Source organism: Girardinichthys multiradiatus, chromosome 12 (assembly GCF_021462225.1).
Source record: "Girardinichthys multiradiatus isolate DD_20200921_A chromosome 12, DD_fGirMul_XY1, whole genome shotgun sequence".
Lineage (NCBI taxonomy): Eukaryota > Metazoa > Chordata > Actinopteri > Cyprinodontiformes > Goodeidae > Girardinichthys > Girardinichthys multiradiatus.
The window spans coordinates 26,949,225-26,976,035 of NC_061805.1; the positions used below are offsets into that span (position 1 = coordinate 26,949,225).

General features: G+C 38.4%; 3 protein-coding genes and 1 long non-coding RNA gene across 4 annotated transcripts; all 4 read left to right on the top strand.

Moving 5' to 3' along the window:
- Nucleotides 1-1,656: 1,656 nt before the first annotated feature.
- On the top strand, nucleotides 1,657-2,447 carry LOC124877561 (protamine-like protein). The gene has a single exon (XM_047380845.1). The coding sequence runs from the start codon at nucleotides 1,742-1,744 to the stop codon at nucleotides 2,246-2,248; it is 507 nt and encodes a 168-aa protein (XP_047236801.1). The 5' UTR covers nucleotides 1,657-1,741; the 3' UTR covers nucleotides 2,249-2,447.
- Nucleotides 2,448-3,376: 929 nt separating this feature from the next.
- Nucleotides 3,377-5,467, top strand: LOC124877563. Its single transcript, XR_007040565.1, has 2 exons — nucleotides 3,377-3,863; nucleotides 3,945-5,467. It is a non-coding gene; the product is annotated as an uncharacterized LOC124877563 (long non-coding RNA).
- A 2,232-nt stretch (nucleotides 5,468-7,699) lies between these two features.
- LOC124877558 (macrophage-expressed gene 1 protein-like) lies at nucleotides 7,700-11,456 on the top strand. Its single transcript, XM_047380842.1, has 2 exons — nucleotides 7,700-8,180; nucleotides 9,289-11,456. The coding sequence occupies exons 1-2, from the start codon at nucleotides 7,728-7,730 to the stop codon at nucleotides 10,948-10,950; spliced, it is 2,115 nt and encodes a 704-aa protein (XP_047236798.1). The 5' UTR covers nucleotides 7,700-7,727; the 3' UTR covers nucleotides 10,951-11,456.
- A 3,562-nt stretch (nucleotides 11,457-15,018) lies between these two features.
- prf1.5 (perforin 1.5) lies at nucleotides 15,019-20,087 on the top strand. Its single transcript, XM_047380843.1, has 5 exons — nucleotides 15,019-15,425; nucleotides 15,620-15,895; nucleotides 16,030-16,301; nucleotides 18,923-19,064; nucleotides 19,182-20,087. The coding sequence occupies exons 2-5, from the start codon at nucleotides 15,626-15,628 to the stop codon at nucleotides 20,067-20,069; spliced, it is 1,572 nt and encodes a 523-aa protein (XP_047236799.1). The 5' UTR covers nucleotides 15,019-15,425; nucleotides 15,620-15,625; the 3' UTR covers nucleotides 20,070-20,087.
- Nucleotides 20,088-26,811: the final 6,724 nt, after the last annotated feature.

Consider the following 26,811-nt stretch of genomic DNA (forward strand, 5'->3'; position numbering starts at 1 on the left):
GCCCCCGCGACCCGGTCCCGGATAAAGCGGAAGACGACGAGTACGAGTACCTGGTTTAAAGTTCTCCAGAACCTTCTCCCTGACCTGTCTACGGTGGTTCCTGGTCTTCATGATGTTGTTTGTTCTCTAATGCCCTCTAATAAGCCTCTAATAAACCTTCACAGAACTGCTGGATTTATCCTGAGATAAGGATGAAGGATGGGTGCGCTGGATTTTATTAAAGGGTAAGAAAAAGTGGCTGAACACGTATGTACACCATGCATACAGATAGAAAGAAAAAAAAAATGAAAACTTGAATATTTTTATCTTGTCAGTTAACCTTTTTATGCTATTTTTTCCCTAATTAAATAACTTGTATATAAACATCTTTCACCATCAGTGAATATAACAAAACGTAGGTGCTCTAATACCAACACAAAGTCGCCACTGACTGGAATGAAGCAGAACTGCGCTCTGGCAACATCCTTGTCATGCTTGCACCTTTGAATGCAACTGAAGGAGGCGCTATCAGTGAACCACAGGAGGCAGGAGAATGTGTGCACACACATGCTTGTTATCTCCCAGCAATACAGAAAAAGAAATAAGATAGAGCGAGAGATATATCTGTTTGGTTTGAGCGGTTTGATTGAGTATTTTACAAAAGTATGTTTGTCGGTTAATAATCTCAGATTTAACATATTGCTGTCTGGCATTTTCAGTCAGACTGTCAAAAACTTCATGTTGACAGTTTGCAAATGCTTTGACTTATTAAAACATGATTATTGTCAATAAAGGTCTTGTCTGAATCAGAAAAAAAAACATAAAAATGTTTCCACAATCTTAGACCTTTGTTATATTTTTCTGATTGTTCTCAATATTGCCAAACAATGGAAAACTTATATTAAAACTTAAATTAAATACTTACTATATATACTGGTGCTTACAATAAGCAGGACAGGTACTTGCGCTGCATTTTTAAAAGGCTTCTTGCCTTGATTATTTTCTGGTTAAATAAAATACAGAAAGGAGAGAAAATAATGCAGGTGATTGTGTTGTATTTGATTCAATAGCGGTATTCATTTGCAAAGTGAAATAAAAGTTGAAAAGTGCAAAGGTAACACTATTCATGGTAACCCATTTCTGTTTATATTTGCTTAAGATCTTCTTATCTTTGAAGAAGTGACACTACTTTTATCATGACTCTAGCATTCCAAGGAGGCAACTGTGTTTCTTTGGTCATCTTTCAATGGATTAATTAGGCAAATAAAACTGAAATAAAACAGAACGTTAAGGAAAATATGTTAAAAATATTCCACACTTTAACAGGATTTGGTCATATATTTTTCAACTTGATTATTTTAAGGTTATAAACTTTGTAGACTGTCCAAAATCCACATCTGAAATGACATCTGACAACTGCCAGCTACTAAAGTTGCAGGAAACCTGCAAGAAATTTAAACAATTCTTTAGTAAAAATATAGATACATGAAGCAGAGGTTATGTACAACTTTAAACATGCATTTATGCAGATATTCAACAATTTTCCTTTAACTTTTACAGAAAAATTCAGCTAAAGAAAACACAACCTTATCATGTCAGAAAGGGTGGGGAAGGTACTTACCGTGGCAGAGGGACTGCCTCTATAGGGCTCTCATCAGGGTTTTATAAAGCCTGACTTTATGATGAAGAGAAACAGAAATATTTCTCTGACCTATTCTGTGTTTAACCTCAACTGGCCTGAGCCTACAGGTGGAGCTCCACGATGTCTTCTCCTGTAATTGGTATGCCAGCGGCACCTCTGGCTAAAAAGAAAGCAAGATCTAAGAAGAAATTAGACCCTTCTGTGTCTGACCTGATCCTGAAGGTTGTATCTGCCTCTTCACAGCGTAGTGGTGTGTCCCTGGCCGCCGTAAAGAAGGCTCTTAAAGCTGGAGGATATGATGTGGTGAAGAACAAAGCAAGAATTGCCGTCGCCATAAAGCGTCTGGTGAGCAAGAAAGTTTTGCTGCGGGCCAAAGGCTCCTTAAAGGTTAACAAAAAGCCTCCTAAACCCAGAAAGAGAAAGGTGGTGAAGAAGAAGAAGACAAAGGCCAAGAAGAAGAAGGTCACCAAAAAAGCAGTTAAAAAGTCACCAAAGAAGAAGAGGAAGGCCAAGAGCCCCAAGAAAGCCAAAAAACCTGCTGCAGCCAAAAAAGCCAAGAAGCCAAAAAGCCCCAAGAAGGTGAAGAGGGCCAAACCTAAAAGGACCAAGGCTGCATCCAAGAAGTGAGGAGTCCATGGAACCAAAAGGCACTTTTTCTGGACTTTCACTTTGTGTGGACTAAGATGAAATCAACAAAACTAAGTTTGCTTTACTGAACTTGCATCTTTCTTCCATCTTTCATTTTGTTCTCTTTTAAATCTTATTTTCCATGGTCTGACATAGACTGAAATGCATTGTTTGAAATAATAAAGTCATTTTGATTTAAGAAGGGTGACATGTAGTTTTCTTTTAAAAACTTGCCTAAGTATTGCTGAAATGGCTGAGTGTTGGCATATTATTCAGTTACAATTATATAATCTTATCATAATGCCTTAAATAGCAAAACAAATTTATTAGACTCAGTAAAAATTATCTTAATTGTCTAATTTATTTTCGGATTCTAGTTTCTCCAGTTTTGTTTAACAATAGCTCTTAATTACCAGAACAGATGAGAGGCAAGTGCACAATACTTGTGAATGTTCTTTTACACACTATTACGCACAAAAAACAAGTATATTTGAACCAAATGTAAGCAGAAATGCAAAATTTATTCAGCTTCTACATTTAAATACTATTGCTAAAATAAAGTTCTCACCAACTAGATGTTTGTACTTTATTTTTTACAGCATTTGTAACCTAATATATACATCAACCCGTTTTACATTCGACTACCAGCCTGCTGAAGCAAATAGATAAAACATTGTCTGAACATGTGTGGGGGTGTGACTGCAAGGCAAAACTGTTGGAAAGACTCCAATATCCACACCCATATGGGCAAATGACAGGAGGTAGATTTTCAAAGGACTTCGCTGTGTTGTCACAACAGTAACTGTGTTCTGGTCATAATGTTCTGATCAGTTAAGCTGTCATGAAGAAGCTGAGTCGTGTTATCTCAACATTATGGGAGACATGGCCCCTTTTACTTCTTCCATGCAAAAGACACAAAAATAGTCTCTTTCTTTCTTTCTTTCTCTTTCTTTCTTTCTGCCTGGGATTTTAGTGTTGTTTCATGCCCGCTACTGACATTCATTCACCACTAGATGCCATCAGAGCCTCTGGTTCTGAGATGAACAGGTGCTGCCAATCTACATTCTACTGGAGGAGTATAAGAAGGCTGGGCTGTCTGCACTCCAGTGCCTGAGTGTTAGCCTTTGTGGTAACTTCTCTTGGCCAGAATCCTTGTTTGTCTCTAGTTTTTTGACTCCAGTTTGTCTTACATCTTCATGTGTGCCTTCTCAGGCGACTTCCAAGTCCTGGGTCCAAGCTCCTGTGTCTCATTAGTGCTGGCTTTAAGCTTCAGTCAGCCTCTTGCCTAATTCAAGACATCAAGCCTTCAAGAATCGCTTGGATTGAGTTCCAGCTGACAGTTCAAGCCCTTCGACTCCTAAGATCTCAGGCAAGTGAACCCTGCTCACCCTCCATCTCTTGGCTCTGCAGAACCATCCATCAAGTCTCAAGAAACTTCACCAGATAATCATTGTTTCTGTGAACTGTTGTGTGAGAATCCAACTTCCAAGTGCTTACCTGAATCTTCACCAGAGTGCTCTCCACTTGCCTTGGATTAATTCCCCGATTCGGCAGCAACTAATCCGTCCTCCCAGGCTCCATCATTCTCCCTCGGCCCACCATGTTCTCATCCTCTGTAAGCAGGAACTTAAACTCATTCCCCAATAATTCTCCATCTAACCACAGAGTAACTTACCTGATCTTCCTCTCCATACAGTTTGGTGCATCCATTACCGGTTCCAGCTCCGTATCCACTTCCTGTCAAAATAAACGTAACCTTTTCTCCTGAGTGTCTTTCTGCATGTGGGTCAAATCTGTAAAGAAAACCATGACTTTCTTAATTATGCAAACAAATGGAAACTTCAAAAAGAAATCGGCAATCATCTTGAGGATATATTGGGATTTTATACACCGTTGATTTTCCAAACACAATAAGGCCACTGAGACTGATTTTGCTTTTATTCCGGGTTAACTGACAAATGATACAATTCATGGCGACACTAAAGGTTAATTTTTACACTGCAAGTCAGTTGTTTCCAACTTCAAGACTGAAGGTGACTCTTCAAGACCACTGCTGTCTTGCAACTTTGAGATGCATCCCTGCTCCAACACACTTGAATCAAATAAGTCAGTTACTTTCTCACCATGCCATGAAGGTCTTCAAAGGCCTGGTAATGAGCAATTCAAGTGTTTTGGAGAAGGAATACATCTAGATGTTGCCAGATAGCAGCTCTCCAGGACAGGTGTTGAACACCACTGCTATATGTCATAGGTTTTGGATTTAGAAAGAGCAGATCATTAACCCAAAGTAAATACACCCCTTAAACTTTTTTTCACATTTTGCCACATTACGAACAAAACGTTGTGTGTTTAATTGTGATTTTATAAGATAGAGCAACACAGACTAGGATATAGTTATAAAGGGAAAAAACAGAAAACTTTCCTAAAGTCTTACAAATATCCAAAGTGTGCCACAAAATGGAATTCGCCCTTGTTTTTTTCTGCTACCCCTAAATAAATTCCAGAGCAACCAAGCAACTTCAGAAGTCATCTTATGTCCAACTCTGTCTAATGTAATATTAGTATATAGCTGTTCTGTAAAGGCCTTAGAGACTTGTTAAAGAACACAGCTCAACATATAGCATCATGATGACCGAGGAACCCATCAGACAGGTCAGGGATAAAGTTGTGGAAAAGTGCAAAGCAGGGTTATGGTTTCTATAACAATATACTAAGTTTCAACATATAATGGACTGCTATTTCAATTTTTTAGACATTAATGGAAAGAGTATAACACATTTGCAAATCCATTAAAGCATGGCTGTTGTGGGAATGTTTTTCATTAGCATCCATGTGTTTGTGTTTAACAGTTATTAGAGGAATGGGTAATTATTTTCAGGTTAAAGAAGTGGAGTCAAATTGCAACCCTTTACATAAGTCCTGGTGACCTCTCAGGTTTTGCAAATGGTTCTACTGTGTGCAAAACACCCCCCAAGGATGTGACCATATAAGGAGTTGTTTTTTTGCCAAGGAATGTAAGCATGAGCTATCTCAGGGTACTTTGTTTTGGGACTTTCTCTTATCAGTTCTTGCCCCACCCCCAAGTGTATGCTATGTATAAGGGAACTGTGTGGACTTGACTCTTTATACTTTTTGGTTCCGGGCAAGCTGACTGCTTTCAGTGGAGGGAAAAATTGTCACTGTATGCATACCATGTTAATAAACTTGTTTCTGATGCAATACAGTTTGAATGATTACATTTAATTGTCTTGTGATTCTTCTGCTAACTACCAGTCTTGCTTCCAGAATATAAGATCCATCAAGAGGCGAGTGGTTTTCTCCAACACTGTCCACCTAAAATGGCTGGTTTGTCATGATAACGCTGTAGGAGCTGCACACATTCACAGGTTAGCTTGGAGAATCTATTGAAAGGACAACTTTTGCACTGTCTGTTTTTATAAAGGAGGGGCTAGAAGAAAACCAGTGTTAAAGAAAACTTTTAGGAAGCCCCATTTCCACTTTGCCACAAACCATGTAGGGGATAAGCAAAACTCGTAAAAGATGGTGCTCTGGTCAAATGATCCAAGACATTATGAATGATGGAAAGCAAAATATGAGATCATTTATTCCCCTGAAGACACCATCCCCATGAAACTTGCCAGTGGCAGGATCATGTTGTAAGATTTATTTTCTTTGGGAGGAACAGGGAAGCTGGTCACACTAGGTGTGGATACAGGAAAGTCCTGGAATAAAAAAGATGGAACAAAAGAGATGAAACTCAGGTGTAGGTTCACCTTTCCAACTGGACAACAACAAGAGTTACAAAGAATTGCTTTGGATCAACACATTCAATGCAGTATATTTGTTAAAATGGCCCAGTCAAAGTCTAGACTTAAATACAATAGAAAATCTGCAGCAAGACTTGAACAAGATTTGCGACTGTAACCACGGCAGAAAGTGAGAAGTGAAGCATTGATTCGGAGGTCGGATGGTGGGTGTAAAGACAAATAAATGTCACACTTGTCTCATTTCTAAGTGTTAAACATTTTAAAAACCATGTGATATGTTATTTCCACTTCACAATTATGCACCATGCTGTGTTGGTCTATAAAATTAAAATCTTAAATAAGGTACATTGAAGCTTGTTATAGCATGAGAGAATGCAGAAAAATTCAACGGGTATGAAAACCTTTGCATGGTAACTTATTGCATTACTTTGTTTGGCTGTGTGGGTGAGATTGGCACTCAGGTCAGTATGAATTGTACTGTTATAAAACTAGGATTTGTTTTTTTTTACTAAATGCTTCTCAGAATCTTGGACTGACTCTGCGGGTCATTCATCAAATGCACAAACACCTGGAAGTTTTTCTAATCTCTCTGTGTGCCAAAATAGGTTCAGACATGAACGCTGGGAGGTGACTCAGAAATTCATTGGACTTTCCCAGTGATGAACGCTCATGTGATGTACACAATTATTTCCTTTTATCTTGCACATCTACTTTCTGTTCCTGTTCACATGAGGAAGACTATAAATACTTAACACAACTTAACATTTTCAGAATAGATAAAGTGTTAAAGTTCCCCTTTCTCACCTACCTGTGTTTTCCCTTTGCTGTTAAATTGCTCATCTCTTATAGCCTGTCTATGTGTAATGGAGATTTGTTTTTGTTAGGCCCATTGTTCGGTTCAAATAAAACAGTCAGTCATTTTCTTCTGCTTATTCCATAATGGGTTGCGGGGAAGCTGGTGCCTATCTCCAGCAATCTATGGGCGAGAGGTAGGGTACATCCTGGACAGGTCAAATAAAACATAAAATGGAAAATGTCACAGAATACTCTTAATAGCATTCTGTATCAATTTGACATAAATAAACTGACAAATCACTGCAATTGCAGTGACAAAATCATACTTTTAAGGCTGTTACCAGTGGCTAAGTTTGATATATCTCTTTTATTGTGGCTATTTTACAATGAGGTGAAATCTTTTCATAACAAAGCTCTGAATATGTTTTTTTATTTGGCACAGCTGGTAAATCTGCTAAACTGAATGGGCCTATGTATGTGTACTACAGTGGTGGAGTCGAGACAGTGGTACATATGTAACCTTATGTAACCAATTGCTTGATATCAGTTCGTAACCTTCTTGGGTTTTGTCTTTATCTTTTCTGGCACAATTGATTGAAAACATCGATAATCTAATTCTGACACAATGTAATTTTCATGGGATAAATGTTCTTTTAGTCACTGACAAATAAATGAGAAATTGCAAATGTCTACAAAATAAGGTAATATTAATTACTAAGAAGAGTATGTTTTAATTTGAACCAGGTTTGTTTTTTTCTTGTATGCATCAGCCTAAGAAAAGCAAATATACTCATAAAAAACGCAGGTGAAAGTAAACTATGTGCTTCCTGTTTGTCATGTGATAATTCAAATTAGAGGCAGGACTTGGCTTGAACTTTATATTGAGTTGCCACGGATTCCCTTCAGACAGAGGCATCATGAAGTCTGCCCTGAAAATCCTTGCTGCTCTTACTTTTTTTCAGATGTGCTCCTCTGGTCCCGTGAGCCATCCGACAAACTGGCTCAGACAATGCCGGGCATCCACCAACCTTTCTCTCACAGCCCTGGAAGTCCTGCCAGGAGGAGGGTGGGACAACCTACGGAACCTGGACATGGGCCGAGTGATGAACCTCAGCTACTTCTATTGCCAAACCACTGAGGACGGGCTTTACCTCATCCCAGATGAAGTGTTTGTCATCCCTCAGAAAGAGACAGGCGTGGAGACCAACTCAGAGATAGTCAGCTCCTGGCTGGAGCAGAAAAGCACCACATCTCACTCTATAAATGCCGACGCATCATTTTTCTCAGTGCTGAATGGCAAATTTTCTACTGAGAACACGAGGATGAAATCCCATCAGGTCAAAGATTCTTCAACTACAGCCAGAGTGCAGGTATTTTTTCTTCCATTTTTATTGTTTTGAATAAATAATAAAACATGCATGTGGTATTCTTTGAAAAGAAACTATTTTATAAATATTTTGCAAATGTATTAGTGCAGTGCTTTGCGAAGGTTTTTAGACCCCTTGAGCTTTTGCACATTTTAACTTGTTACAAACTAAAACTTTCATTTAATATTATTTGTATTTACGTGATAGAGTAACACAAGGTAGTCCATAATTGTGAAGTGAAAAGGAAAATGCTTAATTATTTTATACAAATCAAAATCTGAAAGTGTGGCATGCATTTATATTTATTCACCACTTTGTAGAAACACCTTTCCCTGCAACAACAATAAAGTTATTAGGGAACTCAACCGGCTTTGCACATCTAGAGATTTTTTTTTTTTTTTTAACTCAGTCAGATTGGATTGGGGAGCATTTGTAAACAGCAATTTTCAAGCCCTGCAACAAAGTCTCAGTAAGATATGAGTGGACTTGGGCAAAATTCAACACAGAAATATGCTGTGATTCAAACCAGTGGTGTCACAAGTCAGTCCTCAATGTTTTAGATGTTTGCCTGGTTCAACAGACCTGAATTAAATGAAGAGTTCTTTACCAGGCCTCTACAGAATTTGATGACGTGCTGCGCAGGAGCAAGGACATATCTAAAATATGTAAGACATCAGCCCTTGATAAAACGACAATAAATTGCTCTGGACTTTAATTTGAGGGATCAGAATAAAGGGGGCAAGATAAGCACAATACACTTTTTAGATTTTTTAAAACCATTGGAAAACTGTGTATTGTTTTCCTTACGGTTTTCAATTATGTGGTACTTTGTGTTGCTCTATCATAAAATCCTCATAAAATCCATTGAAACTTGTTTTAACTAGAAATAATTTGAAAACCTTCAGGAATATAACATTATTTGGAAGTCCCTATAGATGGATTCCTAAAAATAAAAGAATGGTGATTGGCTAAAGCAATAAATAGTTATGCAATAGAAATGCAAGCCATGCTGCTTTCATACTGGTACAATCAAATTTCTAGAAATATAAAGCAACATTTTATATATCACATAAATGAGTATGATTTATATTTTGATTCTTTCTTTCAACAGGTTCGCAACTTCATTTACACAGTTAAAGCTTACCCAGACTTCACACTGGATTCACGCTTTGTACAGCAAGTCAGAGATATAGCAGATGCAACTGAAAACAACCAGACGAGGAATGCAAACTATCTCTCTGAGAAGATGGTGCTGGACTATGGAACCCATGTTATCACTAGTGTAGATGCTGGGGCTTCTTTGGTGCAGGAAGACTACCTTCGTTCCTCGTATGTGTCCGATGGTTCATCAGATAGCTCCACTGTTAAAGCTCAGGCTGGATTAAACTTTTTTGACAAACTCAAATTTGACATTAGTAGTCAATCTAGCCAACAAAGCTCATCACTTCATACATATCAGTCCAACATTCAGTACTCCCTCATCCAAAGCCATGGGGGCATACCGTTTTATCCTGGGATCACTTTGCAGAAGTGGCAAGAAAGTACCAGGAATAACCTGGTTGCTATTGATCGTTCTGGATTTCCACTCCACTACTTTATAAACTCAAACGCTTTCCCTGATCTACCACAACCTACAGTTGGCAAAGTGGCTCGTACAGTGAGTAAGGCAATAGATCGCTACTACAAGATCAACACCCGTCCTGGTTGTGTGGACATCGGCTCCAAGAACTTCAACTTCCAGGCCAATCTTGATGATGATTCGTGTGAAGGCCCAGTTACCAACCTTAGTTTTGGAGGTGTGTACCAACAGTGTACAAACCTTAGCCCAGATGCAGATCCACTTTGTGAGGCACTAGCCCAGAAAAACATTGCCACAGGCGATTACTCCTGTCGCTCACCTTACACCCCAACTTTATTACGATCAGAAGTGAGACAGCAGGGATACACTAAAAATTACTGCTATGATGTCAGCTATTCATGTGGATTCTTGTGGTTGTCCACTTGTCATCGTAGAGACTGTGAAAATGTGTATCGTGTTCGCTCTGCTCGTGTAAATACCTACTGGTGCTCTGTGAACGGACAAGCGCCTGAAAACTCTGGGTTTCTGTTTGGAGGAATCTACGGCTCCTCCTTCCAGAACCCCATCACCAAGTCCAAAAGCTGCCCTCAAAACTTCATTCCAGTAAAATTTCTATCAGATGGCCAAGTGATCTGTGTGAGTAATGACTATGAGACCGGTACTAGGTACTCTGTACCATTTGGAGGTCTCTTCAGCTGTGAGGCTAGTAACCCACTGGCTAAAAAGCAAAACAGATGCCCTCCCAAATTCAGCCAGCACATCGCCACTGTTAGCGATGGCTGTGAAATTCTTTACTGTGTCCAGTCTGGACTGTTCACAGGGGGCGAGCTACAACCAATCCGTCTCCCTCCCTTCACTAAATCTGCTCTTGTCAGCATGCAAGCCACCAACACAGTGATGGTGATGAGTGAAGGTGAACAGAGCTGGGTCAGGGTAGGGCCCTCTAAAACGTGGAAACTTGTCAAACCGGAGGAAATCCCAAACCTTATTCGAAAATTTAACCCAGAAATGAATCAGATGTCAAGTGGGGAAAAGGCAGGAGTGGCATTCGGAGTGATGGGTTTGATTGCATTGGTGGTCATAGTGGCAGTGATTCTTGTTAGGAGGAGAAGGAGGTACTCTGGATTTAGGTCAAGTGAATATCAGACAATAGGCGACGAGGCAGAGAGGGAGACGGCCCAAGAGGAGGCTTAAAACAACACTGAAAGGCTTTAGATGTAGCTTTTAACTTCCTTGTTGATTTTAGAACTTTTGATTCAGAAAAGACCTTTTCACACATATTAAAGATTTCTTTTGTGAAACAGCTGGTTTCTTCTTAGCATACAAAACTTTGCATTATGAATCATAAAGGTTAGAATGGCACTGCTTTTGAGGAAGTTGTAACCTTATGGCATTTTAAAAGATAAAGTGCAAGATGGAGCAAGCAAAACTGATTTTCAAACTCCATAAAGCACAATTGCTGCCTCCATGTGACCTATATGCACATGGCAAAATTGTACACTTACTGTATATTTTTTCACATTAGTCAACTTTGTATGGTTTAATGCTACTTTTAGTTTGTATTTTACATGTGAAATATTTAGTAAAAAAGGATTCAAATAATTAACGTTTGTATCATCGTGATTTGTATCATATTTATGTAAAAAAAGCTTGAGTTTACTTTTTGTATACTGCTAATAAAATTTGCATTATGCAAATCATGCATGTTTTGTCTCTTATCAAATAAAACATTGTAATCTTTATAAAAAACATCAACAACAGTAAGAGGCCACATCGACCTTAATGCAGAAGCACTTGAAGTTTTATTTTCTGAATCATAGAACATACAGTTATCTTAAAAATCGGAGATAACCAGAAACATGTTTTGTTTAAAGTTTTCAGTTTCAAGCTCGTTTTAAAAACAGAGAATTTGATATGACTCAGGCATATTTTTTAAAATAAAGCAGTCTCTCACTTCCTTGAATGATCTGATTTAGGGTGAAGTTGTTGTTTTGCACTGGAAATGCTTCAAAGCTTCAAGGCTCTGTGGAGTATCAGTGCCATCTAGTGGCAGACTGGAAGTTAAACAGCTTTTCCATATTTTAACCAAAGTTCTAACACAAGGCATAATTCTTTCAGTCCCAAATGTGTGCACTACATGTTCCTTAACAATTTAAATTTAAACAACACATTTAGCAATGTGACATTTGTTTATTTTGGTGTGGCATTAAAAGTAAATAATTTGCAAAAACCTAAAGGCCAGATTCAGTTCTTCAGTGAAAGGGAGAGAAAATATTAATTCCCAATTACATCTACCCAAACGTTGTGACTTTAGGTTTCAGGAGACTGTCTTTTGCTGCTTGAAACACTTGCCTTTACTTGCTACATACACATTCCTCTCTCAAAACCTACATCTTGGAGTGTATCTAAGACATCATGTATAGCAAAGCATCAAAACAATCAAGCTGTAATGAAATCCTTTGAGGACTTTTGGACATTAGTGGACTAAATTTCCTACTTGAAAAAGATGGGTTTGCTGTATTAACTATTAACATCTGGTTTACCAATTTATGTGTCACTGGTGATTTTGTGAAAAACTGTTCTTTCTTGACTTATTGTAGGTTCTTTTCTCCTACTAAATAATATTAGTCCAACTAGGGTTGTATTTTTCCAAAAAGATTATGTTAACGTTGGCAATCTGTCCAGGGTGTACCCTGCCTCTCGCCCGTAGACTGCTGGAGATAGGCACCAGCTCCCCCGTGACCCACTATGGAATAAGCGGTAGAAAATGACTGACTGATTATGTTAACGCAATTTAAAAGATTAATTTATTTTAAGGCTATTTACATATCTTTCCTAGAAGAACCAAGAAGTGAAGCTGGCACTTTGGTCAAATAAGTCCTTTCTGCGAATGCGTCTGGAAAATCTTGTAATTCAGAAATTACAACAAACAATAGAAAGAGAATATTTTGTGAATAGGATTTCCCAGTTAGAACAGCGACATCACCCCACAAGATAGATTTACACACCGCTGAGTTTTTAATAACTTGTTTGGTAGGTTTGAAGCATAAAAGAAATATGCAATACTCAAGCTTCTAAAAACAGTGGTTCACAAAACCTTTTAAACAAACACCAACTCAGAAAATGCTAGGTTTCCACAGGACCAACATGACATGTCTACTGCTGTTTTTAAACAACCATAGAATATGACTTTTGCATTTTGTCAAAAAAGTACTAACAACAAAATGTTCTTATGCATCGGAAAAAGAGCGCCGTTATTTGGTTGAAGGGTTTCATTTAATTATACATTCCATTTGTACCCAGATCAAATTTTCCTGCTTCCATGTATCTCCCTACAAATTGTGGTGGACATTCACCAACCCAGACCACAAAAACCAATATGGCTGCCACATATTTTAAACACTGTAATGGCTGCAGTAATAAACAGTTTATCTACATCCTGCTGGTTCTGTCTCATTAAATCACTATCAATTCATTATTAACAGCCACTAACCTTGGTTTTAAAATGGAAAATGTTACTTTTGATGGCCATATTAAGGCAGCTGTTAAATAAAACATTTTTCAGCACTGACATCTGGCCAAAATAAAGCCGATGCTTACTGCAAAGCCATTGAAGTAGTCCGTGCCTCTGTCATCACATGACTGGATTACAGGTCTTCCATTACCATACCATACCAACTTTATTTATAAAGCACTTTATACACCGACAGGACCAAAGTGCTGTACACAATCATAAAAACAATGCAAAATGTAAAAATATTTAATATTAATGTACAGACACAATAAAACAAGTAAAAACATCTCAGATTTTGCCAAACGCCAAAGAAAAAATATGGGTCTTAAGGAGGGACTTAAAAACAGTGAGTGAAAAGGCCTGTCTTGTGCCCAAAGGAAGATCATTCCAAAGCTTGGGAGCTGCCACAGAAAAAGCACGGTCCCCTCTGAGCTTGCATTTTGTTTTTGGCACTTTCAGGAACAACTGATCAGCTGACCTGAGGGAACGTGACGGTGTGTAAGAATGTAACAGCTCAGACAGATAGGGAGGGGCAAGGCCATTAAGAGCTTTAAAAACAAATAAAAGGATTTTAAAATGAATCCTAAAATGTACTGGCAGCCAATGTGGCAACCAATGTAAGGAAGCTAAAATAGGGGAGATATGATCAAATCTCCGGGTGCCTGTTAAAAGACGAGCAGCAGCATTTTGTACCCTGTGGAGCTGGGAAACATATAAATCACTGACTCCTATATAAAGTGCATTGCAGTGATCCAGCTATGTGGTCACAAATGCAAGGATTATTGTTTTGAAATACTGTCTGGAAAGGATATGTTTTACTTTCCATTGTAGTTGGTACAAAATGCACCTGCACGTCTTTCAAATAACATGCCCAACTTTGTCATAAATATTGAATTTATTTGCCTTTTGTTCATTTTACATCTATTTTAAATTAGCCTTTAGTTTGTATTTCACTTTGGACAAGCTGTTTATCTTTTAAAGTGCTTTCTAAATAAAGTTGGATTGGATTGGCATGGCGCTTAACAGCGTCTGATGTTGCTACAGTGTTTGAGTGCACAAATTGTTTGTCGTTGCCTTATATTGCTATTAGGCAATTAACAAACATGTCATTTCAAAATGGAATTTTGTGGTTCACTTGCATTCACTTCAGTTTCAACTTGGGACTCCTAAAATATTCCAATTAGCTTTATAACACAGTTTTTCTTACGCTGGTTAATTTGTTTGTATTTAATTTACAAAAAGTTGATATCATAATTTCTTCTAGGGCACTTGCTACAGTTTGAGAACCCTGGTTCTAGAGATTAAAACTTTGTAGAAGCAACTGGTGAAGGACACTTGGAATAAAAAAATGTGCAGAAATCTGTCTACTATTTGAGTGTTTTTATTGCTATATGAAACCTTTTGCACAGTGTGCACAGAAACACAGTATCTTCATTGACTTCAACAAGAAAACCACAAACATTCCACTGACATTCATAAATAGATAAAGGCAAAGCTGACCTCATGTTTTTTTTTCTTCTGAGGCAATCTGTACACAATGAGGGCAGCTCAGACGTTTCAAACAAACACACATCCAGTCCAACAGATATACAACTATACAGTCTACACACACGAAGCAGCATCTGCCCGCTCAGACACATGATTCCCAGAAAGCCTAAAAAACATTGTTCATCTCCTCTCTTGTGACAACAAAAAAGCTGTCCCTCCCCCACACATCCACTTGCCAACACACATACAGTACAGGGCTGGCTGGGATTTACAGAACTGGGTCTTGAGCATGAAAAAACAAACCTACTCATGCAGATGAAATTTGCAATGCTCCAAGGGAAGAGAGACAGGAAAAGAGGATGGGTGAGAGAGCAGCGGATACACAGCACCAACATACAGAAACTCCCTCCTCTTCAATATGCAAAGGACATAGTGAAGACTGCAAACAGCAGGGTTTCAGCACAGCCTTCTAGAGAGACCAAAGCCCTCTGAAACCTTAGGATTTTTATTTTCTTTGCACTTCATCATTTACTCATCTTTACCAAGAATGGAAAACATTAAGAAGACTTGAACCAGAAGACGTAGTTTGTTTGGAAAAGAAAGCTACCACTTTCCTGCTGCCCAAAAAAAAAAAGTCTGAAGGAATAGAAAAAAAAGTCAGTAAGAGGTAAGTGTGCATGTTTTTTGCCTTCATGTGGCATCTTTGAAAGGGTTATCGCAGTTTGCAAATCACAAGGGATTTAAAGCATATCTCAAACTAAAGTCTAACGAGTATAAAAGAGAATTCTTTGAGCCCTTTCTTAACAATATTTAACATCAAATGTGTTTCTCTCTGCCATTTTTGTATTTTGTCACATTTAGGTAACCATGCAAGCAGAAGGAAACCAGCAGAGAAACCTTGTCCTGTTTGTGCTGACACTGTCATTTACATTGGAGGTTGATAGGGTCTTGGGCTGTCAGATTGGCACAGGATCAGAGTGTGAGAAGGCTCCTTTTGTCCCAGGCCACAACCTGGCAGGGGAGGGTTTTGATGTGGTGCGAATGCATCGAACAGGGGCATACGTCATCAATGTCAAAGCTCATCTGGATGACAACCGCACCTGTACATTGTGTCCAAACAGGTTCCAAAGTGGACAGGTGATAACCGTAAAACCCTTCTCCTTCAACTTTTGTCTTCACTCCTCTCCAACTGTCTTCACTTTAACAAAACTTCATGCTGTGTTCCTCAATCCTACCAAATAACTTATTTCTTTTACTCCAACTTTGGTTAGATTCAGAGGCTCCCAGCTGCAGTGCTGGACTGGCGTCTCTTTAGCCGCTGCAGTAAGCAGCTGTCTAGTGCACTCCACCACTCTGTGGACTCCCTGCTGCGTAGCTCCAACTCGCTGGTTAACAACAATTGGGGTTTGGATTTGAGCCTGGACAAAATCGGCCAGGCGGTGCTAGGAGGAAGCCGCTCAGATTTGGCCAAGTTTGCACGCTCGCAGCACAGTGCGGACAAAGCTACGTTTGCCATTAATGAAATTAGTTGTTCCTATTACAGGTAAAGTAGTAAATAATGTTAACTTGAATGCAGAGTTTTGATTAATGTAACAAATAAATGTCAATGCTTTCTAGCACCAAAATTATAGGGCAATAACCAGGCAGCAACTGACCCAATTCATGTCAATGTATGTTGAAACTTCCAATAACTGCAAGAGATCTTCCATTATCCTTAGGATTGACTCCAAATACTGTTTGATTAGAAACAAATGTGGCTTTTTTTTTTTAAATATCCACCAGACAAGTAGCATAACATGGACTGGGCAGAAAATTGCACTGAATGTTTGTTATTAGAAACAAAATCTATTACAATATTTGGAGATTTATTTAATTCATGAGGTTAACTTTTAAGAAACTTATCAAAACAATTTGCTTTGTAGCTTTAGACATTTTCAAGATCCCATAGGGTTAACACAATTTTTTTTCACAAAAAATGCATGACCTTAACTGGGAGATCTTTAGTAAAATATTTAATCTGTTCGCTATTATTGTTAAATAAAACCATAACCACAAACCCCTTGAGAGCTCTTGAATGTTGGGAAGTATTGACAAAACAATATTAAACAAAACATAATTAATGTACATAAATCAATCAGGCTCACAATCTATATTATAATCTATGAAAATTTTATTTGAAGATTAAATCCTTATTGCCCTATTTCCCCTCATTAATTAATTATCACACATATAACGTTATTAAGTACATTTTGAATTATTAGCTTTTCTATTATTTGGCATCCAAATTATGTCTAAATTAGGCCCTTAGCATTCATCACTTAAGCCTTGGGGACTTGGCACGGCCCCCGAGGGATAAGAAAAACTATAAGGAAATAATCATCACAGTTTGGTCAATTTCCTAATGATTTGATTAGGTAAAAAGAAGCTGAAAACACTTTCTTGAAACATCTACTACAAAGAGCAAAAAGTGTGAGAATAAGAAATTGAACATTCGATAAATTATTTAGGTTAAATAAAGTCTAACTTTTATCAAACATTACTAGTTTCTCAGAAATGAGAAGAAATAAGATTCAGATCTAATCTTCTGTTTCTATATCTAATCTTATAAAAAAGGGAAGAGGAACAAAAGAAAAAAGAAGGAACTTTTAGAAGTTCTCAAGTTTTAGAACAATCTTTTATTTGTCAGCTTTTACAACACAAAATCTACAACAGAACAGAAAAAGACGGTCCCAAAATGCGGTCAGAAAATAAAACTTATTATTTTTGTAGTTCACATTCTTAAGACTGTGACTGAAAACATACTATCCTTTTATGTCATGGATCCACCTTTTGTAAAAGGTCCAAACATGTAGTTACTGTATTGAAGAAAGATACAGTCAAGCTATCAAAAAGGTGACTTCTGGAGTGAACCCAGGTGCAGAGATGCAGGAGTAAATAGTGTGGTGAGTCGAAAAGAGTGAAACCAAAAAGGAAAACTCACAGTAGACAGGTGGTAGCAGATGCAGGTATTAACATGGACAGGCTTGGCATGAACAAAAGCATGCTTGGCATGAAAAGAACATAATAATCCAGCGAGGAACAAGCAGAACTGAAGAGTATATTTATGACATGGCATAGGTAACACTGATTATATGGAGCAGGTGGACCATATGATACTGATTGCCAGCTGACTGAGGAATGGAGTGGTAACAAAAATGTGAATGAGCTAAACCGAAGACATAATCTAACTAAAGAAAAATCATGCAAGTGTAACAGAACTAAAGTGCACCATAGACAGAAATACAAGAAGAATAAGAACCACAGTCAAAATAATGAACTAAAGCACCACCTGGGAAACAGTCATGATCGGAGGAAAAGCCCAAAACAAAATCATCCATAATAAAACAAAAATGTCTGGATTTCTAAATTTGCAGAATAAGATTATTCACATAGGAGATACTTTGACACATATTGACAAATATTAAGAAAAGGCTTGTAATGAGCATACCACTTCAAGGTTATGAAAACATTCACATTTTGAAAATTTTGTGATGCCATTGGCATGGGATAAGGGATTATTGTAGTTATGTCTAGGGTCCAATAAGGGTATTTTGAAGGGACTTGGTGAAAGCAGGTTGAAAGAACAGTGTCCTGTGCACTGCATTAGTCAAAATAGACTTGTCAATCCTTCATTATAAAATGGAAAGATCATTTTAGTGCAAAAAATAGATAAAATAAATAAGTTTAGGAGATAAATTGCATGAAAAAAGCTATTAAAATAGGATACAATTAAAAAATTTAAATAAACTATTATGAAACAATAAATAATATTACCCACAAATAAAGAGTAATATGCAAATTAAACAACATTGGATAATTCATCACATAAATGTTTTCTGAAAAAAAAAAAAATGATGCCAGATATAACAAGGCTGACATTAATGTCTGATTTTAAACTGTCATCTAAAAGAGATCCAAAAATATTTTAGACAAGCTAAAAAAGAAAAGGTAAAACAGTATAAAAGGTCAACGTGTGTGTGTACTGATAAGCTGTCACATACTGTAACTATGACAAGCTTGTAGACTTTTCCCCCCGGAGCTGATCATTGTCTTTGTTGCAGAAAAATGAACATTATGTTGGCTATTGTGTTACAGTTGAACGCTGCATGCCTTCTGTTTTTGTAGCTACAGACTGGCCGATCATCCCCGGCTGAGCTCAGAATTCACAAAGCATCTAAGGAGACTCCCACAGAGTTTAAGCACAGCCCAGAACAAAGCCCTGTACAGACGTCTCATAGACACCTATGGAACACATTACATACACCAGGTTTCTAGCCTCTTTCATTGTCGTGCAAATGCAAAGAATGTCCTATTGCTTAAACAGTTCTGTGCTAAAGCTAAATATACTACTGAAGGTTCTGCCTTCTTTATTATTGTTTTGTAGGTGCAGCTTGGGGGTAAGGTAAGGCGAATCACTGCTTTCAGGACTTGTTTGGCCACACTGAAGGGATTCTCAGAGGTAAACATCAAAAACTGCCTGAATCTTGAACTCCGCATGGCTCTGGGTTTTCTACCTGCCAATGCATCATTCTCCAACAAATGTGACAACCTTCTGAAGGGTAACATGAACATGGGCTTCTACCAGGGCTTCATGACACATAAGACTGAGGTGATCGGAGGGGAGAAGTATTTCCCTGACATTCTTTACCAGCAAGAGCCCTCAGAGGCATACCACAGCTGGATAAACAGCCTCCACAACAACCCTGATGTGATTTCCTATGGCATCTTCCCTCTGCATCATTTGGTGGAGGACAATCAGATCAGTGAAAATCTGAGAAGCATGGTCATAGAGTACTTAAAAGAAAACCAGCTGGAAGATGAGCAGCTAGGCCTAAACAACTGCTCCCCAACTTCCAACTTGGACCATAATTGTTGTCCTTTACGTACTGGCAGAGGAACTCTGAAACTGGAAATCCACAGAGCTGCTGGGCTGAGGGCAGACACCTTCACAAAAACAGACGCATACGTGAAGATCTTCTATAGCAGCATGTATGAGGAGACTGACACCGTGATGGACAACAACGACCCAGTCTGGAATGCCACGTATGATTTTGGTTCAGTGGAGCTTGGTCAGGAGCTGAGGTTCGAAGTCTGGGATAGGGATGTGCTTTACAATGACAGAGCAGGAATATGTATCGTCGATCCTGAGAGAGGAACCCATTCTTTAAGATGTCAGTTGCGCAAAGGAGTTCTCTATTTTACCTACACCATTAGCTGTGATACACATTTGACGGGGTTAATGTGTGGACAATACTCTCCGCAGGCTGAGTAAATTATATCTTTCATTTGTCATTGTCTAATTCTTCATTTTTCACTACTTCTAAATTACATCTTCTTTTCTGCAATGAGCTAATGCAGAATTTCATTGAGCTGAAGGTACACAAATGAGCAGCATGAGTGATAACAAATGTTGCCTCCCTTTGGCAAAAAAGGAAATTACTAAGAAAAGTAATTGTGAATTTATTTTCTCTTCAGTTATCTCAACATCATTTCTCTTATTTGTGATCATTCATCATTTACATCATGTTTAGCTGTTAAATCCAGCCATTAAGCAGCTCAAGTTTTACTGTGTCCTCTGTGTTTTCTCTCTGCCAATTGTTGGCTGAATGATAATCCTCTTTTCAAGAGCTCTCCTTATATAGTGTAAAAGCACTTAGCAGACCCATATCTATCCACAAAGATACCTAAAATGGACTCAAGAATCTATTTTTAAACATATATCTCATTCTAATTTTAAGAATGAAATGCCCAAACTGTATTGCACAATTCTTTCCAAAGGGACTGATAACACTATGCATTTTTAATCAGCCCCTATACTCTGATTCCTCTAAATAAAATCCACTGCAACCTGCCTTCAGAAGTTACCTGATTGGTAAATATCGTTCACATGTGTGTAACTTCATTTCAGTGTAAATGCAGTATTTCTGTAGAGGTCTTAGAGACGCATCATGAAGACCGAAGAACACACAAGAAAGGAATAAACTTGTAAAAAAAGCTAAAAGCAGGGTCAGGTTATACAGTAGAAGGACACGCTTTTATGGAGCACGGTCCATAATATGAAAATGGAAAGAGTATGGCAAAAAGTGCAAACTTACCAAGATATGACCATCCACCTTCAACCAACAGGCCTTGCAAAGATGGCATTAATCAGAGAAGCAGTCCCACTGCAGGTCTGGAGAAGATACATGCACAGTTCAGGTGGAAAAATCTATAAAAAAGACAACCATTAGCTGTGCACTCCACAAATTAGTCCTTGATGAAAGAGGCAAAACATTTGTTGAAATAAAGCCATAACACAGGGGTTGGACAATGAAACTGAAACACCTGGTTTTAGACCACAATAATTTATTAGTATGGTGTAGGACCTCCTTTTGCGGCCAATACAGCGTCAATTCGTCTTGGGAATGACATATACAAGTCCTACACAGTGGTCAGAGGGATTTTAAGCCATTCTTCTTGCAGGATAGAGACCAGGTCACTATGTGATACTGGTGGAGGAAAACGTTTCCTGACTCGCTCCTCCAAAACACCCCAAAGTGGCTCAATAATATTTAGATCTGGTGACTGTGCAGGCCATGGGAGATGTTCAACTTCACGTTCATGTTCATCAAACCAATCTTTCACCAGTCATACTGTGTGTATTGGTGCATTGTCATCCTGATACATGACACTGCCTTCAGGATAAAATGTTTGAACCATTGGATGCACATGGTCCTTAAGAATGGTTCGGTAGTCCTTGGCAGTGACGTGCCCATCTAGCACAAGTATTGGGCCAAGGGAATGCCATGATATGGCAGCCCAAACCATCACTGATCCACCCCCATGCTTCACTCTGGGCATGCAACAGTCTGGGTGGTACGCTTCTTTGGGGCTTCTCCACACCGTAACTCTCCTGGATGTGGGGAAAACAGTAAAGGTGGACTCATCAGTAAACAATACATGTTTCACATTGTCCACAGCCCAAGATTTGCGCTCCTTGCACCATTGAAACCGACGTTTGGCATTGTCATGAGTGACCAAAGGTTTGGCTATAGCAGCCCGGCCGTGTATATTGACCCTGTGGAGCTCCCGACAGACAGTTCTGGTGGAAACCGGAGAGTTGAGGTGCACATTTAATTCTCCTGTGCTTTGGGCAGCCGTGGTTTTATGTGTTTTGGATACAATCCGGGTTAGCACCTGAACATCCCTTTCATACAGCTTCCTCTTGCGTCCACAGTTAATCCTGTTGGATGTGGTTCGTCCTTCTTGGTGGTATGCTGACATTACCCTGGATACCGTGGCCCTTGATACATCACAAAGACTTGCTGTCTTGGTCACAGATGCGCCAGCAAGACGTGCACCAACAATTTGTCCTCTTTTGAACTCTGGTATGTCACCCATAATGTTGTGTGCATTTCAATATTTTGAGCAAAACTGTGCTCTTACCCTGCTAATTGAACCTTCACACTCTGCTCTTACTGGTGCAATATGCAATCAATGAAGACTGGCTACCAGGCTGGTCCAATTTAGCCATGAAACCTCCCACACTAAAATGACAGGTGTTTCAGTTTCATTGTCCAACCCCTGTAAGTCATGTTTGCAATTTGCCACAAGCCTTTGAAGGGGCAAAGCAAAAATGTGAATGAATTTGCTCTGGTCAGAAACAAAATTGCACATAATTTTATCAACTAAGCCTTCAATCAATCAATCAATCAATATAGAGCATTTGTCATAGAGTCAAAGTGTTTTACAGAGGTTAAAAACAGAAGGACAGACATTTAACCACTAACAGATTGTTTTGCAGCTCTTAGATAGCCGCTAACAAAAACAGATTATACTATTTATGTGTACATTTCCAAATGGATAGACAGTTCCATAACAAAGATTACTGACTGGATCTAAAGTCTGATTCAAGGTCAACTGAGAGGCATTAAGAAAAGAGACAGTAATACAACAGTAATTTCAAAATTTTACCAGGTTCCAAACTAGCAGAATAAGAACATTAACTTTATAGTGCATTATAATTTACTTGTATTGAAAGGCATCTACATAAATAGTTTATCATAACAGATTGATTATCACAAAAATTGCATTTGGATATTTTTTAACAATTCAAGGATCATAATGTGCAGGATATAAGGTTTTTTTAAGCTAAACCTGATGTCATGATGAAAGTCTTGGTCAGAGTGTGGGTGGTGTAGGGTTTCTTACTCCACAATTATATTAAACCCATATCTGTGGAAAATAAATTATAAAATACTTTATTGTTGTCATCATCTTCTTTCAAATGATGTGGTTCTGTGTTGGGGGGGATTGCTTCAACATTGCATTCTTTACTTTACATTTTCCCCATTCAGTCTTCTATTCTGACACAAGCACACAGATTTTTAAAGGGTTTGTTTTTTTTAAAACATTTACAAATAAATAGAAATAGTTGAAAAATTGCCACTGCTTTGCTTTTTCTCTCTGCTTAAAGAATGGAGTAGGAAAAAGTATTTTCATGTACTTAGGCGATGTGGCACACATCTCTGAAAATAGTTGTTTGCTTTGTAATTAATTGATGACATGTTCAGGCTAAGAAGCTCCACAGTCAAGCTGAGCTCTTGAATTCTAATTTTAAGACAAAAATAAAGAATCCAAGAGAGAAAGAGAACCAAGAAAGCAGCCCAGCTAAATCTAAACAAGCCTAATCACCTTTTAAGATTTGTATGTGAATTTATGCTTTCATCCAAGTTTAATCTTGTTTCTTTCTCATCGTTTCCTCATTGAGAGCAAAGAGGAACCAAAGCCAAATTCCTTGTTTGTGTGCACAAACTTGGTTCTGATCTTGAAGTTATTGATGTCACTCTGACTTTCTTTAAGAGCTTTATAAAAATCTCATTTGTACACACAAATCATAATTTGAGTATGTAGCAATAGCACTCTCTATTTTCCTTATGTATTTGTCATATTTACTTGTATAGCACATTTAAAAACGACGGCTAATCAAAGTGCTCACACCAACAATCACAAATTGCTAATTAAATAGCAGATAGAGTAAAACTAATGAAAATAATTAAGACAGAAGAGTTCAGATTTCTAAGAACTATTTGTTGATTAAAAGGCAGACAAAGAAATATACTTTATCGTCCCACAGTGGGGAAATTTAGTAACATGATCTGCTTGTGTTTGGTTTTGAGTCTGAGTTCCTAGTTCTTTTCTCACTTTCTTCAGTTGCTGTTTTTTCAGTTCATGTTTAGATTCACCATTTCATTCTTGTGCTTAGATGACTTCCTTTTATTCCTGTGTTAGATGCGTTAATTTGTATGTCCTTGTAGATCTGGAGACTCATGTACAAAAGAGTGTGCAGTGTTCATATTAAAAGATAGCGGTAGGGAGAAATTCTGAAATTTGCAGGGCACAAACACAATCAAGTGTACGAAACCGTGCGTCGATATGTCACGCACTTTCATACTGTTAGGAATAACCTTTATTAATATGCCCATAGCTGTTTTTCTCTTTTATATTATAGTGAAGTAAAGTATAAGTTTTAATGTTTCCCTTTTGTTAGAATAGGATAAGAATGCTCATAGACATACAGTACAAGGATAAATGGCCCAAGGTTTGTCATAAATGACCTGAAGCTGGGGCACTGGGGTTGATGGTGGAGCAGCCGGTATAACTGGTTTGATTAGAAAGCTACAGCACACTTAGATTAAGTATGGACACCCGCTACTACACAATCTAACAGATAGACACCACAATGGTGACACAGTCTACTGATAATCACTGAGGGAGGGTACATCCATTGTATTGGAGAACCAGATATAAAAACTATATGTGACCTTCTATCGAGGCTCTTCGTCATCCTCTAACAGACGGCGACGGTCCGAGACGGGAGCCTCAGCGCTGATCTCTGTAATCATTCCTCTGCCTTAATTTAGATTAAAAGAGCTAAAAGTTAAAAACTGTTTGAGAGTCGTTAATTTCAGAGTCTTTAGATAGAGTGGTGATTGTTTCCGGGGTCCAAGTACCGGTGGAGCTCCGAGGCGTCTGACCGCCAACCGGGTGCAGTAGCTCGGACAAATTGGTGTTTCCGCCCGCGCCCCGGAAACGGAAACCACTTTTGGATAGGATAGGGTTGCCACGGAAGGACAACACATCACAGCAGCCGCCGCAACAGGTAAGGAGATTCCTATTAAAAATCTCCAGTGTTTTTCTTGTAAAAACACTCTGGCTGTGTTGTTAGTTCTGAGTGAGCTGTTTTTGTAATTCTTGGAGGCAGAAAAATAGTTCAGAATAATTGTTGCGAACGCGTTGAACCGTAAGGCATGTAGATAAGTGGTGTGATTTTAATGGTGTCAGCCCAGGAAGAACTGTACAATCTTCTAAAAGACAGCTAAAATCTAGGGGTGTAGGTTTCGAGTTCCTTTATTGTATGCAAGGGAAGATCGGTTTCCCATGCACACAATATAAAAGCCACCTCCCTGAATGAAGCACGCTAATACTCGGGTTAGAGGTTTGTCGGGTCCTGACTTTTCCCATAAGGAGGGTCAAAAGATACTACCGAGGGGAAGTGTATGGGTTTAAAAGGCCTCCCTGATCTTCTTAAAAGATCTCAAAGCTGCCCACGTCTTTAAAAGTAAACACACAGGGATATAGATGCGCATACCCGAGTAAGGTTGTTGGGTCCTGACTATTCCATAAGAACGGTCAAAAATACTGCCAGGGGGAGTGATACGAGTTTAAAAGGCCTCTAACCTTGTTAAAGAAAAAGGTTTAAAAGCCACCCGCTCCTTTTTATTATTTTGAGTAAACAGCTGTATAAAGATAAAAGTGTAACATCAACTGGCCAGTGTGGATGTGTGTGAGTCATAACAGTGAGCAGACTGAAGTGACGGGGGACACATTAGACTGACGGACCTTGACTGCTACATGCGAAGCTAACAGACCCTAGCTCACTGAACAAACTCTACTGTGAATAAACTTTGGTGTCTGAGAGATAACAAAGTAAGCTCTCATGTGGACCAGGAAACGGTGCTGAACCGCCTGGTTGGCCAGAGTGTGTGAAAGTGTGTGTGTGAAGTGAGAGAATGACTGAGACATCACTAGATATTGAGCTCCCTGCTTGTTCTGTAGGAGCAATGCTTGGAGACAGGGAGGAGAAATATTAACAAGTTTCACCCACAAAGATGCTTTAACAAGTTAAAACAACAGTTTGATGGAGCTTGTTTGGGTCCCGGAAATAATTGTCGAGTCACCAGAAAAGGGTAAGAAATAATTTTTAACCATTAAGTGACACAAAGTGGTTCCACTCTAAAATGCTATATTTACAGGGTAATCAAACTTTATGTGGCCAATATTTGTCCATTTTGTCTGTCTGTTTTTGTGAAATGAATGTCTGTTTCATGTTATGTAACAAAAATTAGGGGACATGTGGCAGGATACATTTAATTTAAATTGTTTTCTGATATGAAACTAATTGGAATTTTGAGTTTTTAGGTCTGGAGAAGCAGTCCTGACTATGGACCGCCTGCTTGAAAGGTAAAAACATTTTAAACTATCTGACACTCAGTGTTATTTATTAAATAAGGTATCACAATAATATCTAGAGACTACAAGAGCAGGTCTGATCCAACAGTACCATAATAATATTAGGTCAGTTCTTTATGATAACATGAAAGGAAGTGCCAGAAAGGGACAATCTCTCCCCTCAAAACATGATTTTAACAGATGGTTTGACTTTTTCCAGTCAGAATGATCAAATTAGACTCAAATTTAACACAAGATGAAATGCACCTTAACAGAACTACTGGACTGGATGGACTAAATGGAGAAAACATTAGCTAAATGAAACAAACTTTAGTTACTTGAAATAAATACAAAGTGTGATTAAAAAGGAAACTGCAGTGTTTTTATAAAACTGGGTAAGACAAACTAAGATTATAAGACATAATATGCCCTTCATTTTTGTGTTCATCAATTTCATTAAGCCTTCTAAACGGATGAGGAGTGAGTTTTTTCCACAGGACTCAGTTACAGTTAAATGTAAGTGA

Bases quoted from the DNA above. Each gene is read 5' to 3' on its own strand.
- LOC124877561 (XM_047380845.1), top strand. From the start codon at position 1,742: ATGTCTTCTCCTGTAATTGGTATGCCAGCGGCACCTCTGGCTAAAAAG.
- LOC124877558 (XM_047380842.1), top strand. From the start codon at position 7,728: ATGAAGTCTGCCCTGAAAATCCTTGCTGCTCTTACTTTTTTTCAGATG. The intron at 8,181-9,288 runs GTATTTTTTCTT...TTCTTTCAACAG, and splicing joins CAACTACAGCCAGAGTGCAG to GTTCGCAACTTCATTTACAC.
- prf1.5 (XM_047380843.1), top strand. From the start codon at position 15,626: ATGCAAGCAGAAGGAAACCAGCAGAGAAACCTTGTCCTGTTTGTGCTG. The intron at 15,896-16,029 runs GTGATAACCGTA...AACTTTGGTTAG, and splicing joins ACAGGTTCCAAAGTGGACAG to ATTCAGAGGCTCCCAGCTGC. The intron at 16,302-18,922 runs GTAAAGTAGTAA...CTGTTTTTGTAG, and splicing joins ATTAGTTGTTCCTATTACAG to CTACAGACTGGCCGATCATC.